Source organism: Euleptes europaea, chromosome 5 (genome assembly GCF_029931775.1).
Source record: "Euleptes europaea isolate rEulEur1 chromosome 5, rEulEur1.hap1, whole genome shotgun sequence".
NCBI lineage: Eukaryota > Metazoa > Chordata > Lepidosauria > Squamata > Sphaerodactylidae > Euleptes > Euleptes europaea.
The window spans coordinates 81143587-81158420 of NC_079316.1; the positions used below are offsets into that span (position 1 = coordinate 81143587).

The following is a 14834-nucleotide window of genomic DNA, read 5'->3' on the forward strand; positions in this document are numbered from 1 at the left end:
TAAAGCAAGCTTGAAGCTTTTTAAAATGAACATTTGGAAAATAAATAAAATAAACACACAATGCATTACCCAAAGTGTTACAAACCAGTCAGCAAGAACAAACAAATAAGAAATAAACAAGAATTTGGAGGGGGGGGGAGATAAAACTTGCCTTTTCCTGATATCACCTCTTTCTCATGTCTCCATCTAAACCCGAACTATTAAAAAGATGAAAAAGCATGACTAAGTACTTTGCAGTCTCAGCCAAAACACTACAAAAACCTCAGTCTAAAGTGCAGGCTGTTCTTCTTCTACCTTAATTTGCAACCTTTTAATTCCCTTGCAACTTGGTAGCCAACTTCAAACTTTACTTCAAACACGTTTGTGACACACACAAAAGTTAAAGTTCCAGCGTGTTCCTCTTTTTAATTAGTGAAAGTACTACCTAAATGCTAAATATTACAGAATGAGTAAGATCCATTCTAACCCGGAATTCATTATGATGTCCTTCAGGGGTCCACTGGACAGCAATTGCTGGTGGACAAAGACCAGGAAGCCCTGCTACCAGGCTTCCCAGAAATAGCTGCCTGGCCTCTTCTGGAAACAGGACGCTGAACCAGATGGATGTCCGGTCTGGTCCAGCAGAACTCTTACAAGGGGAATATGCGATTGTCTTGGAGGAAGCTTACAAGGCCAAGGCCACTTTTACAGATGAGGTTGAAAAGTAACATGCCTATGTTCATAGGAATTCTAGGGGAAACAAGACCATGACCATTTATTATCTAAATATGATCCCTGCATGCAAAGTCAAGTTTCCATAAGCTTCTGTCGAAAGCTGGCAATAAACAATAATGGATAGATTAACCACACTATATATATATAGCCATACTTCCTGTGTTCATCCTCTGGAGCACCCATTTACTCATCACAGCTGAATACAGGATACTATGTCTTTACCTATATATAGTTTATTGAATAGCCTACTGCCTAAGTGCCCTTAAAAGGAGATTAAATGTTTGAACCTTTTTGTTTTGTTTTACCTTTGCCATCAAGTCATAGCCGGCTTACTGCAACCCAGCTGGGTTTTCAAACCAAGAGACGTTCAGAGGTGGTTTGCCGCTGCTTGCCTCTGCAAAGCAGCCCTGGGTTTACACATCCCCAAAGTGATGAAATTTAAAAAGTTAACCCTGTACCTTGTTCTCTTTGTATTTAGTCAGATCTGCTATACAGTACTCTTTGAATAACTTGTCGTAGTATTTCTTGCTAAGCCTCTTCTCCCTGAAAATGCAAGAATCTATTGTGTGTAAAGTGCCTTCAAGTCGCAGCCGACTTATGGCAACCCCTTTTGGGGTTTTCATGGCAAGAGACTAACAGAGGTGGTTTGCCAGTGCCTTCCTCTGCACAGCAACCCTGGTATTCCTTGGTGGTCTCCCCTCCAAATACTAACCAGGGCTGACCCTGCTTAGCTTCTGAGATCTGACGAGATCAGGCTAGCCTGGGCCATCCAGGTCAGGGCGGAAGAACCTATTAGGCACACAAAATAACACATGTGGGCTAGAAAGCAACAGAAGCTTTTCCTAGCTCAAACAGCAGCAAAGCAGAAATACCAACAAGTCAATTCTACATAATAATTACCAGCTACAGCAGAAAATTACAGAAAAGGCACAATTCAGTGGGAGTTATTACCTTAAACAAAAGTTTCTGGTAAAACATACTAAAAACGCAGATTAGAAGTAGCTTTGGAAAAGCATTGCTTTGTGGGCGTTTTTAATACTAGCTTGCTTTTAATTAGGAATTCATAACATTAATTACAGCTTATCAAGAGTTTACTTGGCCACAGAGGTGCGGTACTAATCTTGCTAAATGCTTCATCCAAGATGACACTGTAAATTATACATATGAATTAAAGCATCGGTAAAAGATAAATAAACGAAGCTCAGTCACAGCCCAAGTTACCAGGTCATGTCCACTTCGTCTTCCTCTCTCCACAAGAATTTGTGGTTTTCCCTCACAATATCAAGGTCTGTCTTGTCATTTGCTCTGTGAAAAAAGTATGTTTACACCTACATTATCAAATAAATTTTTACAGTAGGAAATAATCACATCTTCATTGTTTGCATTTTACTATAGAATTTGAATTGCAGAACAAGAACATCTTTTTCTAAAGTCGAGTGACAAAAAAGTGCCCAGAATCTGAAAAGCTACATCAAAAAATCCAAGGGCCACTGCCCACCCCATTTAATATTAACCGTTGACTGAAACATTAGCCATTCAAATATGCTTTTTTTACCCACACACCATACAATCAAACTTCTCAATTCAGTTATATTCAGTCCGGGCGCCACCGGCCCCTGCTGCCAGCGCAGCCACGGCAGGAGGGCTTTCCTGGAAGCAAAAGCCCACCAGTATGTTGGGGCGTTCCCGGGGCATTCGTGGGAGAGGAGCCGCTGTTAGGCAGCTTCCTCACCCCTTGCGCCCCCACACTGCGGCGGTGCTGTGCCACCTTTTTTGGTGGCACAGCCCCGTTGGCAGCAGTGGGGGATTTCCCCTTTTCTCTATTTTTATTCTTTTAAAGCCTTTTTTTGCCTCTGCGGCAGCCGGGAAGCCTCTAAGGAAGTGGCGTGGTTGTGCTGCTCCCGGCCACTGCGGATCTGCCCCCCCTTTTCAGGATTGGGCTGGCCCAAGAAAAATTCCAAGCCAGACTTTTCAGAATCCTACTCATGTCTATTAAATGGGGCTTGCTCCCAGGAAAGTGTTCATAGGGCTCCATCGTAAGAGGGTGGCTAACAGAGACAGGCTCTAAGGCTCTGGAAGTCTAGGTTACTCTTATATTCCTATAAGAAGAGCAATCTCAATGCAAGGAAAGAATGTCTTTGGGAGTACCAAACGTGTTACTTTGTTCTGCGAGTAAGCCAATGTAACATGAAACACGATCAAGCAAAATGTAAACTGTGAAGGATTATTCAGATGTCCTCTATTCAGTAACTTTTAAAAAACAGACACTGGTAATTAGCCAGCACTCACCCTGAACGTTTGAAGTCTTCTTTCTTACCACCGTAGAATAAAATGTAGTCATTCACAAGTTTCTTATGCCTTGCATACTGAGAGAATTAAGGAATTTACTTTTCGTGTCTTTTCAATGGCTGCTTAATAGGACTTCATGGTACCACCTACCCACACACAATGTTTGCATGATATAACAGTTGTAAGGACACAAATTCCAAAGTTGAGTTTACTTGCAACGAAGGTTAAGTCACAACAATAATTAAGAGAATTATAATGTAAGATGTATATTTAGGCCAGCATTGTTTAGTGGTTAATGTTGGACTAGATCAGGGAGACCCAGGTTTGAAACACACACTCTCTCTCTGGCTTTACCTTGGTTCAGGCCAGCTTTATAAACAATGTTCATCAACAACTAAAGTCACACTGGAGGTAAGCTGTGCTTCTGAAATCAAATTAAAGCACTTTGAAACCCAGCACCAAAGCTTCACAAGACTTCATCTTGCCTGTTAAATCCAAACTGCTAAGAATTTACATTTAAGTTTATATAAGCAGATCTTGTCGGATATTAGATGTGAACCCATTACCTGGCTGGTATCCCATGCTGCATTGTGGTGAGGGTAGCACAAGGTAACAAGCCAGGATTAAGCCATGATGTCCACATTCATAAATCACATGAATCTACGGTACTTCTGAGGTTAATAAACCAACTTCAAATGGCATTCCAAGAGGGCCATGGGTATGGGTATATGGTATGGTATATTCAAAATTCTGCCCTGCATAACCATAGAGGGGTTAGCATTCAGTCTAGCTAAACAGAAGGCTCTAGAAAGATGAGGAGTTGTCAAATAATAAGTATAAGCAGGCAAACCACGTGGTGGTGGTATTCCAAAGAACTGGGATGAACAAACGTGGCGAGCACAAAAAATAGTGCTGTTATAATGAAGCTCTTTAATGCGCTTTTTAATTTTGGTGAAAGCTTCAGTTTCCCCAAGATCTAATAACATATCCTGCGAGAAGCCCAACAATGACAATTTCTCATCTAAGATTTTTTGCCGTGAGGATTTAAAAGGGTCGTGCTTCAGAGAAGCTAGGAGCCCCTCGGTGCTAAATATAGTCCTATTGCATTGGCATTCAATTTTTATACCCCTAGTCCTATTGCACTGTTCATTCGATGTTCTACACAATATGATTACATTTTTTCCCTCTTTCTGTACTCCGTAATCCACCTGGTGTCTCAGTGAGAAAGGCAGGCTATAAATATGCTAAATGCACACTGTACAAAAAAATACTAAGGGAGCTGGCAGGAAGCCATATTATTTTTATTTACAAAATTTACACCTTGCTTTTCTGCCCTCATCAGGCCACGAAGGCAGGGACAGGTTGAAAACATATACAATATTAACACATCTTAAAAACAAGCCAACCAACACAAATATATCATTAAAACAATCAAAGCCAAGTTAAATACACATAAAATACAATAAAATACACATACATAAAACAACAATGAAAACTAGGGCAGGGAGGAGGGAATGCCAGACCAAAAGAAAAAGAAAAAAAGGCTTCACCCACTGGTGGATGATGGCAGCAGAAGGGGACAATTAAGCAAGAGCGTGTTGTATATAGAGGCTGGCTAATCTCCTGTTAAGGAAAAATATCCCAACACGCAGCCACTTCCAATTCTTTTGTTATTTTTATATTTTTCCTATGCTTAGTATCTCTTTAAAATACCAGTTCACAAAGTTTTCAGAACACGATTTACAATACTAAATCACCATAGACAAGATAGATAAATTATCCACAGTGTCCTGCAATCCAAGTCCTCAAAGAGAAATTACAGATGTCTTGCTGCAGTGTCATCTTTCCCTGACTGCTGTTTTTTACTAGGAAGTTTCGATAGTTTTTTCCTTTGCTTCATGTAAATTAAGAGCACTCGGTTTTAACTTAAAAAAAAAAAAAAACTTGATATTTTGTAAAGCTCTGCTTACTGATGAGTGCAACTCACCCCAGAAATGAACCAGAGGCTGGAGAGACAACCCTTGATGAAAGGGAAGCTTTCAGTCTTATTAGATGAACTGCATCTTGCTTGCCTAGAGTCTGAAGGGTCAGCATTCAAGGCCAGAGCATGAGATTGCAGGTTCATACACCCACCCGGTCTCAGAAACTGCGGGAATCCAAAGCAGGCCTGAGAGATGATCACAGTGGTCAGGGAGGTTCGTGAGGGAGCAGGTGATCCTTCAGGTATGCCAAACCATATGAAGCTATCTTATACGCAGTTAGTCCACTAAGTCCCGTATTGCCTATCCTGAATGGCAGTGGCTCTCCCAAGTTCTCGGACAATGTTCTGCCCCATCACTTGGAGATGGAAGAGAGTCCAGTGGGTCCAGATCACAATAAGGACTACTAAGTGCCAATCAGGACATTCTGTCAGTGCTAAGAATTACAGTGGAAATGAATCACAGAGGTGACCAGATTCTGAGGCCATGGAAGAGGCTTGGCAGGACCCCAATGGAGACCCAAAGCACCTTTCAACATCATTTTCTCCTCCTCCATTTTCTCCACACAATCTTTTGAAGCAGGTTAGGATGAAATAGCGTGATTGATCCAAGGACACCCAGAGAATTTCCATGGAAGAGTGGGGATTTAAACCCAGATCTCCAAGATCCTAGTCCAACATTCTAACCATCACACCATGCTGGCTCTTATTTTTTTAAAAAACACACACATAAAATATAGACTATGTCTGGCAAACCGGAGATAGGTCATGAAACATGAAGGACTGTTGAATAACCTAGGAACAGATTGCTTCAGGACAGATGGGCCAAGTGACTAAGGAACTAGCTATGGGCAGCAAAGAGAGTCAGGGTCTAAAACAACCCCTCTTGTGACTGTTAAGATCAGCCCCTCTTGTAGCTTTCTTGCATGAGGCAACCAGCATCCTCCTGTCACCTGATCTGAGAACTATCCAGGCCTTGCCCTAACCAAGTGACACACACAAACACACATGAAGCTGCCTCATACTGAATCAGACCCTTGGTCCATCAAAGTCAGCACTGTCTACTCAGACCAGCAGTGGCTCTCCAGGGTCTCAGACAGAGGTCTTTCACATCACCTACTTGCCTAGTCCCTTTAACTGGAGATGCCAGGGCTTGAACCTGGGACCTTCTACATGCCAAGCAGATGCTCCACCACTGAGCCACGGCCCCTCCCCGAGTCCTGGCATCCTTCAGAGCAATCTGTGGCAGAGGCTGAATGTCACAAGGCAACTCCAGCTTCTGCATTGCAGATCTTCTCCATCCCGTCCTGGTCAGTCAATATTTCAGCTTGTCCAGCTCAAAACCAGGTCAGTTTGCAGAGCAGCATCCAGCCTCCTCGTGCCATAACAGCATGGGACATGCAGGAAAAAGTCTTGGAACAAATGTGAGCACAGAGGAATCCCTAAGACTCAGCCTCCCAGTGAGGCAGCATCCTCAGCTGCCGCAGGTCTCCTCCGGCATCGCTGCTCTGGACAGGTGGGTAATGACGGAGCTATAGTTACAGCCCCAGAGCCATCCAGGCTGCCAGGGGAACAGACAAGCTGTACCGTGTGACTTGAGAAGGGGGAACACCAGCCCTTGTCAAGTAGGGCGCGATCCATTGGATTCTGAGCCCCCTTGTCTCCAGCTGCCCAGGATGTTGATGCTGGTTGGCTTCTTGAGCAGGAAGGGGTGTGGCATGGTGGGTGAGGCATAAGCTGCATTAGTTAATATCTTTCCAACAAAAACCAAGATCAACAGCTGTGGAATAATGTGCGTCTTTTGCTATATAGATATGGGACACCGCGCTTTCTCAGAGTGGCTTTACCTCAGGGACCAAACTGATGGGAAGATCATTTTCAATACTTCTCTGGAATGGGATGTCCTCAGCTGAACTTTGTGCACCGTGCTAAGAATAGTGTCCACAGTTCAACAACTCGTGGCCTGTCCTGTATTATTTTGTCATAGTTCTGTGGGACACTGCGTTCACCCTATATTTGCATAAGTGCCGCGCAAGCCAGCAGCCTAATGAATGTTTCATTATACTGGGGAAAGTCTGGCTAGAAGCCAGTGGCTGCACTGGCCAAGAAAGCAACATTTCTAGAGAGTACTAAACCGAGGTGGCTCTGCTTGGAAGCCCATTTGGTTTTCAAGAGGTTTCTGTAAATGCAGCATTTAGAATACTGCAGGTCTATCACTGCAAACAGGTGTTTCTGTTCCTAGCTCTAAGTAATTTGATCCAATCTGTAAACTTGCCTGGTCATTTTACACCCAGCCAGCAAAAGAAGGGTGACATCCTAAAATAACAAGCAGCAACAAATTCCTGTGAGTTTGCAGGGATATACCAAAGGATACTAGAGTTCCAATTCACAATTTGTTTCAAACTGCTCTTGTTCAAGAAAACAGCTAATAAACAAAAGTGTAAAAGAACTACATGAACATTTTTGTTCATATAAACTGGCTGTGCAGTTGCTACATTACATACCATATTACACTGTAAGCAAGAGTTTTTATATTATACATGATGTGTTGGAACATTGCTTATCTTTGCAAAATAGGCAAATACCTTTTTCCATTCCACTAAAAGCAGCACTCGGCAAGAGACCACGTGTGAAACTAACAGCAGCATTCTCCTCATTACTGGTTAGACTGTCTTGTTTGGGTGGCACGCCTTTTTTCAGGATGGTGCGACAAAATTGTAGAAAATCTAGAGAATTTTCAGAGAACTGCTGGCGAAGTGGTTGGGATATGTGATATATCAAAAAAAGCTGAAAAACCTGGTACTATTTAAGTAAAAGAAGGGAGGGGGAAGCTGGTGGTGCCAGGTTTAAAAACATACGCTAAACCAGTATTTAGTATTTGAAGTTTGCAGTTTTAGTTTAACTGACATAGAAATGTCTATTCATGTATTCTATCGTAATAGCTATTATTATTAATTACCAAACAAGTGCTTCCAATCTCTTTGCTTTTTATTGTGAAACACAGAAGAATAAATTAATTATTAGGATTAGAAACCAACAATTTAAGTTTAAAGTTGATGAAGAGTGTATGTATGTATTATCACATTGAAGGTTGGGCACAGACATATTTCTTTTTCTGATTTCCCCCCATTCTTTTCCCCCTTGTTTTCTTTTTTCTGTACCCTTATCTATAAAAATATTCTTTTTAAAAAACATATGGAAGATAGAGAATGTGTATCAATAAAGGGCAATGCAAAGAGAGCAAGTCTGCATTTGCTATTACTTTTACAAGTTATCATACTATGGGTTCTAAACAGATGTTACACGCTGAATATGACTGTTTTCTCCGATTCTCTCCTTTGCCTCATATTTTAAGAAATTTTTACTAGAATTCCAAACCACTGCTGCCAAGCCAAAGAAACATACTTTTGAAAAGCATAATCTGATTACCTGAGGCCACCTAAAGGTACTTGCTCTCCTAAGCCTGCTTTCCAAATTGCCCCTTCCAATAAATAAGCAGAGAGAGAAAAGGCCACATATTCATAAGTTATTAAAATAAGAATGAGGGTCAGCAATACCAAGTCTTGGATTCCCTATAACTGTGGGGCTGGGTTCCAGTAAATACTAGAGTTCGCTGCTTGGCAAACTATGATTAAAAATTAAATTCTTTACATCATAGTCCAAGATCACGTTCACCAGAACACTGTTAATGGGTTATCATTCGTTTTTGTTGTGAACTGGAATGAACTCTCAGATGATACAAACAACTGAGTCTGTTTTGGCCCCTATGAAGCCACCCACTCAAACCAAAGTTCAAGGCGAATGAAATTGTGCAGCGGCAGCACCAGCTACTTTTTCTTCTTTTAAGTATTTTCAGTTTAAACCCTGCATTCCCAAAAACAGTTCTATGGCGCAGCCTTTTTACACTGAAGAAGAAATCCATGCACGATTTTTTTTAAAAAACTGTTACATACACTGTTTTATTTGAGCCATACAGCTTGTCTGAGGGGCAACCAGAGGAGAGACCGCAAAAATATTTTTGAAAATGAGCACATCGGATTGGATTTAGCACAAAATTTCCACTTACGCTAGAGGTGTCAACAGGCAAAAATGCAAGAAAAAGACTGAGGTAGCTGCTCGTGTTAAGTGAAACCTCTTGTATCCCTGCTTGCACTTCTGCTTGTGCGAGATCTTGTGCAACCAATTTCTGGGGACTATAATATATGGGGAGGAAAGTGCTAGGGCAGGGGAGTCAAACTCATTTGTTACGAGGGCCGGATATGACATAAATGTCACTTGGTCGGGCCGGGCCTTGCCTCACCAGCCCAGATCGGGACTAGGGGGATGGCTGCCTCAGCTGGCTCACGGGCCAGATAAGAGCTCACAAGGGGGCGGATGTTTGACACCCCTGGGTTAGGGGGTTGCACAAGATCTTGCACAAGCAGAACTGTGCTAAGTCCATTTATGTTTTCGCTTGCGCATGGCAGGATTCCAAGACTGTCTGTACTAGGTGTCTTTGTGGATAAAAGTGCCTGACAAACCCATTTGGACAGTGATTCTCAGGCAGGTCACACAGCTCCACTTGCTGGGTCATGAGTCCTAAAGAGCCATCATTTTTGCTGGGGTTTTTAAAAGGACCTCCTGCCAGTTCATGTGCAAAGAGCAAGGGCACCCCCTCACCTGCCTCTCTGTACATGCACACTGAGAGGAGTAGCAGGAGGGCAGCCACTCAAAGGCAGAAAGGGTATCTTTCAGAGTGGAGTCACCTCTCCATGAAACCTCTTCTCTTGCCTTCCTTCTCTCCCAACCCTGCGTTGTCCATCCATGCCAATGCTTTGCACATGTGCTTTTAAGCCTGGAGTTCCTTCTCACCAAGAAAGGTGTTGCTGTTTTAGGATAAGGATGCAAACATGGGTACAAAGCATTGGATGACTGGCTGGGAGAGAGAGAGAGATCACCAGGAAGAGCTTTTGCGGGGAGGGGGTAATCCCTGAATCTACCTGTGCTGGCTTCTTCTTCACTACAGTAAACCTCCTGGTACTCAGGTTGTATTTCCCGATCTTGGCTCTCTTGGACAGCTGCCTGTGGTCCTGGCCTTGGCACTGTTTACGTTATAATTATGGCTGCTCCTCTTCCTGTCATGTGCCTACTAACATGTGATGTTCTGTCATGGGATGGTGACTGTAATGGACTTGCAGCTCAATAGGTCCCATGCTACCATCTCAGGGTTAAAAGTGAGTCCTGGGTCTGGAAAGGCCGAAGATTCCTGTATTAGGACAATTATTAGTTACCACTATCAGCTACAGGTCTTCAAGAATGAGTGTACTTTCTTTTAATGTTAATCATAGCACAATTCAGGCACTGGTCACCCAACATGGAAGCTGTAGAAATACAGTTTTGAGTGGTTTCAGATGGGTAGCCATGTTGTTCTGCAGCAGAACACCTAGATATGAGTCCAGCAGCACCTTAGAGACCAACAAAAATTTTGGGGTATAAGCTTTCAAGAGTCAATGGTATCTGATGAAGGGAACACTTGACTCTCGAAAGCTTATAACCTTAAAATGTTGTTCATCTCTAACTTGACTTACCGGTATATCTATCAGTTCTGGGTGCTGGTATTAATGTTTGTGTCTGGCTAATCGAGCTACTAGCCCAATTCTTCCTGTTTATTCATACACAGAATATCACAATGCTGGTTCATGATACTGATGTTAAATCCTGCTGCTTGGTGTACCACCATGAAGTTACATCTTGGCAGCCTTCATGTAGAGCACATACTGTTTGACCTGGTCCTTAGAAAGAATAATATTGTGTATGCAATTCTATCAAGGAGAAATATAACTTTCCCTGACTTTGTGCAAGGAAAATTCATTTCTCGGATATCCTATGGCACATTGAATATAAATGAAATCCCACTGAAATTTCTCTTTCAGAAATATCCCCCCCCCCAGTTTAATAGACACTAAAAAACAGTGTGTTCTTATCAATAAATCTTTAAAGGATACAGCATCCATTGCTATTAAATGAAATCTTCGATTTCTTGCTTCTTCCCTAATAAAAGAAAAGATTATTCCAGTTGTACAAACCAAGTGCTTACTTCTCTTTTTTTTGGGGGGGGGGTGGAAATTTATTTATGTATTTATTATTTTATTATATTTCTAGCCTGCCCTCCCCGGCCAAAGCCAGGCTCAAGGCAGGGAACAACAATAAAATTACAGATACATACCAGTTAAAACATATTAAAAGCAATTCCCAGACAATTACCAAATCACTAAAATAGATGGCACAACAGCTTACTGAGGCACCCACTGCAATGGTGATACTGCAGCCAAGCAGGCAGCCCACCCCCACCCCCTATATGTCCCAGAATAAACCAGAGGAGAAGGGAGGGTAGGGAGGCCAACACTGATGAACTACCTGCGGCTGCCCTCAGTTGTAGGCCTGGTGGAAAATCTCTGACTTACAGGCCCTGTGGAACTCTTTCAGGTCCCTCAGGGCCCTGATATTATTAGGCAGAGCATCCCACCAGGCCGGAGTCAGGGCCGAAAAATCCCTGGCTCTTACTGAGGACAGCCACACATTCCTGGGGCCGGGGACCTCCAACAAATTATTATTAGCAGATTGTAAAGTCCTTTGGGGGATATCCCAGGAGAGGTGGTCGAGAAGGTAAAAACTGGTAACCATAGCAAAGTACCTGTCCCATTCATCTGTCGCTACCTGTCTGTGGGCCACCTTGCTCTGTTTTTCTTTCTGGAAGGGCTTTGTAAGTAACGCATCTTCATTCCTTGGCACGTACAATAGAAGATGGAAAAAGCACATAATTAATTATTTTTAAAGATCAGCAGTGTTGCACTCAAACACTGACATATGAAGCCTTTAGTCTGAAAAGAAAAGCTAACTAGTTTTATCAGAGGGTCACTTGGATAGGAGGAGGACAGCCCAATTCCCACCATTTCACCTAGCCTAGTCCTGGACTGCCATCAGATCCCATTGTTTCCTCTTTATACTTTTGTTAAGCTTGGGTTGCTATCACCACTGATTGACTTCCTAACAGACCTTAAAGCACAAACAGCATTCCTGTAAAAAAATTAGAATCAAGAAAAGAGTGTCTGAGCATATGCAGAATGCCTTTCCTTTACCGAAGAGTAACCACAAGGAGCCCTGAAGACATCAGATTAGGAAGAAGGACATTCCGGTGAGAAATTCAGCACTATGTGTATTTATCCATAGGAATCATTCAGGAGGTATGCATGTAGTTACATAATTTGCCTGTATGGTCCAGCACACAGGGCATTTATTTTATTTACTTTATTTATATCCCGCCTTTCACCCCAATGGAGACCAAAGCAGCTTACATCCTTCTCCTCTCCTCACAACAACCCTGTGAGGTAGGTTAGGCTGACAGAGAGCAACTGGCCACTGTCACCCAGCAAGCTTCCAGAGCACAAGTGGAGATTCAAACCTGGATTTCACAGATCCTAATCCAACAGTTTAATTACTACACCACGCTGGCAGGACTGATTCTGAGCATAACAGTTAAGGCAGCCAGACAGGTGTGTTTGGGGCCAAGCAGTCATGATGGACCCTGACCTGGATGGCAAGAGACTAACAGAGGTGGCAAGAGACTAACAGAGGTGGTTTGCCAGTGCCTTCCTCTGCACAGCAACCCTGATATTCCTTGCTGGTCTCCCATCCAAATACTAAATTGGTTTTAAACTGTTTGTTTATTCTTTACCCTCTTATTTTTATTTTTGATGACAATCATCAGAAACTCTGCCACATGTCCGGTGACAGCAGGTATCTTGTCCTCTAATAAAAATTTGATTCCATCATGTGTTAAGTTTTTTAAGGGTGTAATGTGAGGATTGATTAATTCTAGACGTTGTTTATGGTACAGGGGACAGTACAAAAGGATATGCTCAACTGATTCTGGTTCTGTCATCTGACAGCTGCAAATTATTTTGTTCCAGGGGATACCCCTGTATCTGCCAGAAACTATAGCTGATGGGAATATGTTTAATCTGGCTAACATAAGGGCTCTGCGCTGGGAGGGGTGGGTTAAGTTGAAAAAATAATCAGCCATTGATCTTTTTGGAAAGCAAAGGCCAAAAGATGTAGGTGAGCAGATCTTGTTTGCTCCAGCATTTATTTTCTCCAATTCCATATCTCAAATTCTCCCTGTAATTGTCCGTAGAATATAAGCATCCCCGGAGTTTGCCAACCCCTCTATATCAATGCCAAAAGGATTGATTTTCCTTTGTATGAATTCAGGCCATTTAAATACATAAGGGTCGGCAACCAAACTAGCTATAAGGCTATTTGAGGGAGCACGAAAGTGTAAGCGCAGCCAGAACTTAATAGTAGAGATCCAGGCTCTACTTTCAATAAGATGAAGGCCTAACTCCGCACAAAGTAACCAACAGAGTTGGGTATACCAAGTATGCGCCGCAAGAAAAACATGTTTATCCATTCCACCCCCTTGTTAAAAGCCTGGATCTACACCGGGGGTCCCCTTGTTTTGTTGCTATGATGATGGACTACTACATATTTTCTCTGAGCCACTTTCTGGTTTTCCCGGTGATAGGCAGGCTGCCAAAGTTATGTATGTCTGTTCATAATTACCACTCGTTATGGTCAGGGAAGCTTCTTTCCTAAATAAGTATGCAGAGAATCATTTAAGGTTTATGTGTTCTTTGATATCTAAGGAGCTCTGCAAAGGAAGCTCTTAGAATCATAGAATTAGAAGGGACCACCAGGATCATCTAGTCCAACCCCCTGCACAATGCAGGAATTTCACAACTACCTCCCCTGCACACCCCCAGTGACCCCTACTCCATGCCCAGAAGATGGCCAAGATGCCCTCCCTCTGATCATCTGCCTAAGGTCATAGAATCAGCATTGCTGACAGATGGCCATTTAACCTCTTCTTAAAAACCTCCAGGGAAAGAGAGCTTACCACCTCCCAAGGAAGCCTGTTCCAATGAGCAACTGCTCTAATTGGTAGAAAATTCTTCCTAATGTCTAGACGGAAACTCTTTTGATTTAATTTCAACCCATTGGGTCTGCTCCGACCTTTTGGGGCCACAACTTGGCACCATCCTCTATTTGACAGCCCTTCAAGTACTTGAAGATGGTTATCATATCCCCTCTCAGTCTTCTCCTCTTCAGGCTAAACATACCCAGCTCCTTCAACCTTTCCTCATAGGACTTGGTCTCCAAACCCCTCACCATCTTTGTTGCCCTCCTGTGGACACGTTCCAGCTTGTCTACATCTTTCTTAAATTGCGGCACCCAAAACTGAACACAGTACTTTAGGTGAGGTCTAACCAGAGCAGAGTAAAGCTCTTTGCACCTCTAATTAATGCAAAGAAGGGGGAGCAGGAAATATGAATCAAGCAGCATCAGCACCTCCTGCGCTTTCAGCAGGCACCTTGTTCCCACATAGCCTGCCACCAGCCCGGCCTGAACCAGCCTGGCCTGAACTAAGGTGATCTCTTGTTCAGTAGCTTAATTAATCTTGTTGAGAACTGGCACAGAACCAGGACAGCAAAGAAAAGAAAAAGACCAGCCAACCCTCCATGCTGCTCTTAGAAGAACAGAACTGCAAGGCATGAAATGGCCTATAGCCGCCAGATGGACGTGGCAACCCCCCTCCCCCAAGAGCCTCTGGGAAACAGCGTGCTCTGTCAAACTCAACAGAAATGTGGCAGAGGAATCAAACATGTGGCAGAGGAATCAAACAAAGCACAATTTAACACATAGCTAAATTGTGGAACTCCCTGCCCCAGGATGTGGTGATGGCATCCAACTTGGAAGGCTTTAAGAGGGGAGTGCACATTTTCATGGAGGATAGTCATGGCTACTAGTCAAACTT

General features: G+C 42.9%; 2 protein-coding genes across 2 annotated transcripts in view; one reads left to right on the plus strand and one right to left on the minus strand.

The window, feature by feature from the left end:
• Positions 1 to 14834, plus strand: part of LGI1 (leucine rich glioma inactivated 1) — a 290579-nt gene that overhangs the window by 227566 nt on the left and 48179 nt on the right. The window lies entirely within an intron of this gene.
• LOC130478340 (protein FRA10AC1) overlaps positions 1 to 14834 on the minus strand; it is a 28715-nt gene that overhangs the window by 10783 nt on the left and 3098 nt on the right. Inside the window, exons 3-8 of the mRNA XM_056850486.1 lie at positions 11655 to 11744; positions 10966 to 11011; positions 3004 to 3080; positions 1936 to 2019; positions 1173 to 1257; positions 152 to 197 (exon numbers count right to left, since the gene is read on the minus strand). Of these exons, the coding sequence (XP_056706464.1) occupies positions 152 to 197; positions 1173 to 1257; positions 1936 to 2019; positions 3004 to 3080; positions 10966 to 11011; positions 11655 to 11744 (428 nt within the window). The remainder of the gene's footprint in view (positions 1 to 151; positions 198 to 1172; positions 1258 to 1935; positions 2020 to 3003; positions 3081 to 10965; positions 11012 to 11654; positions 11745 to 14834) is intronic.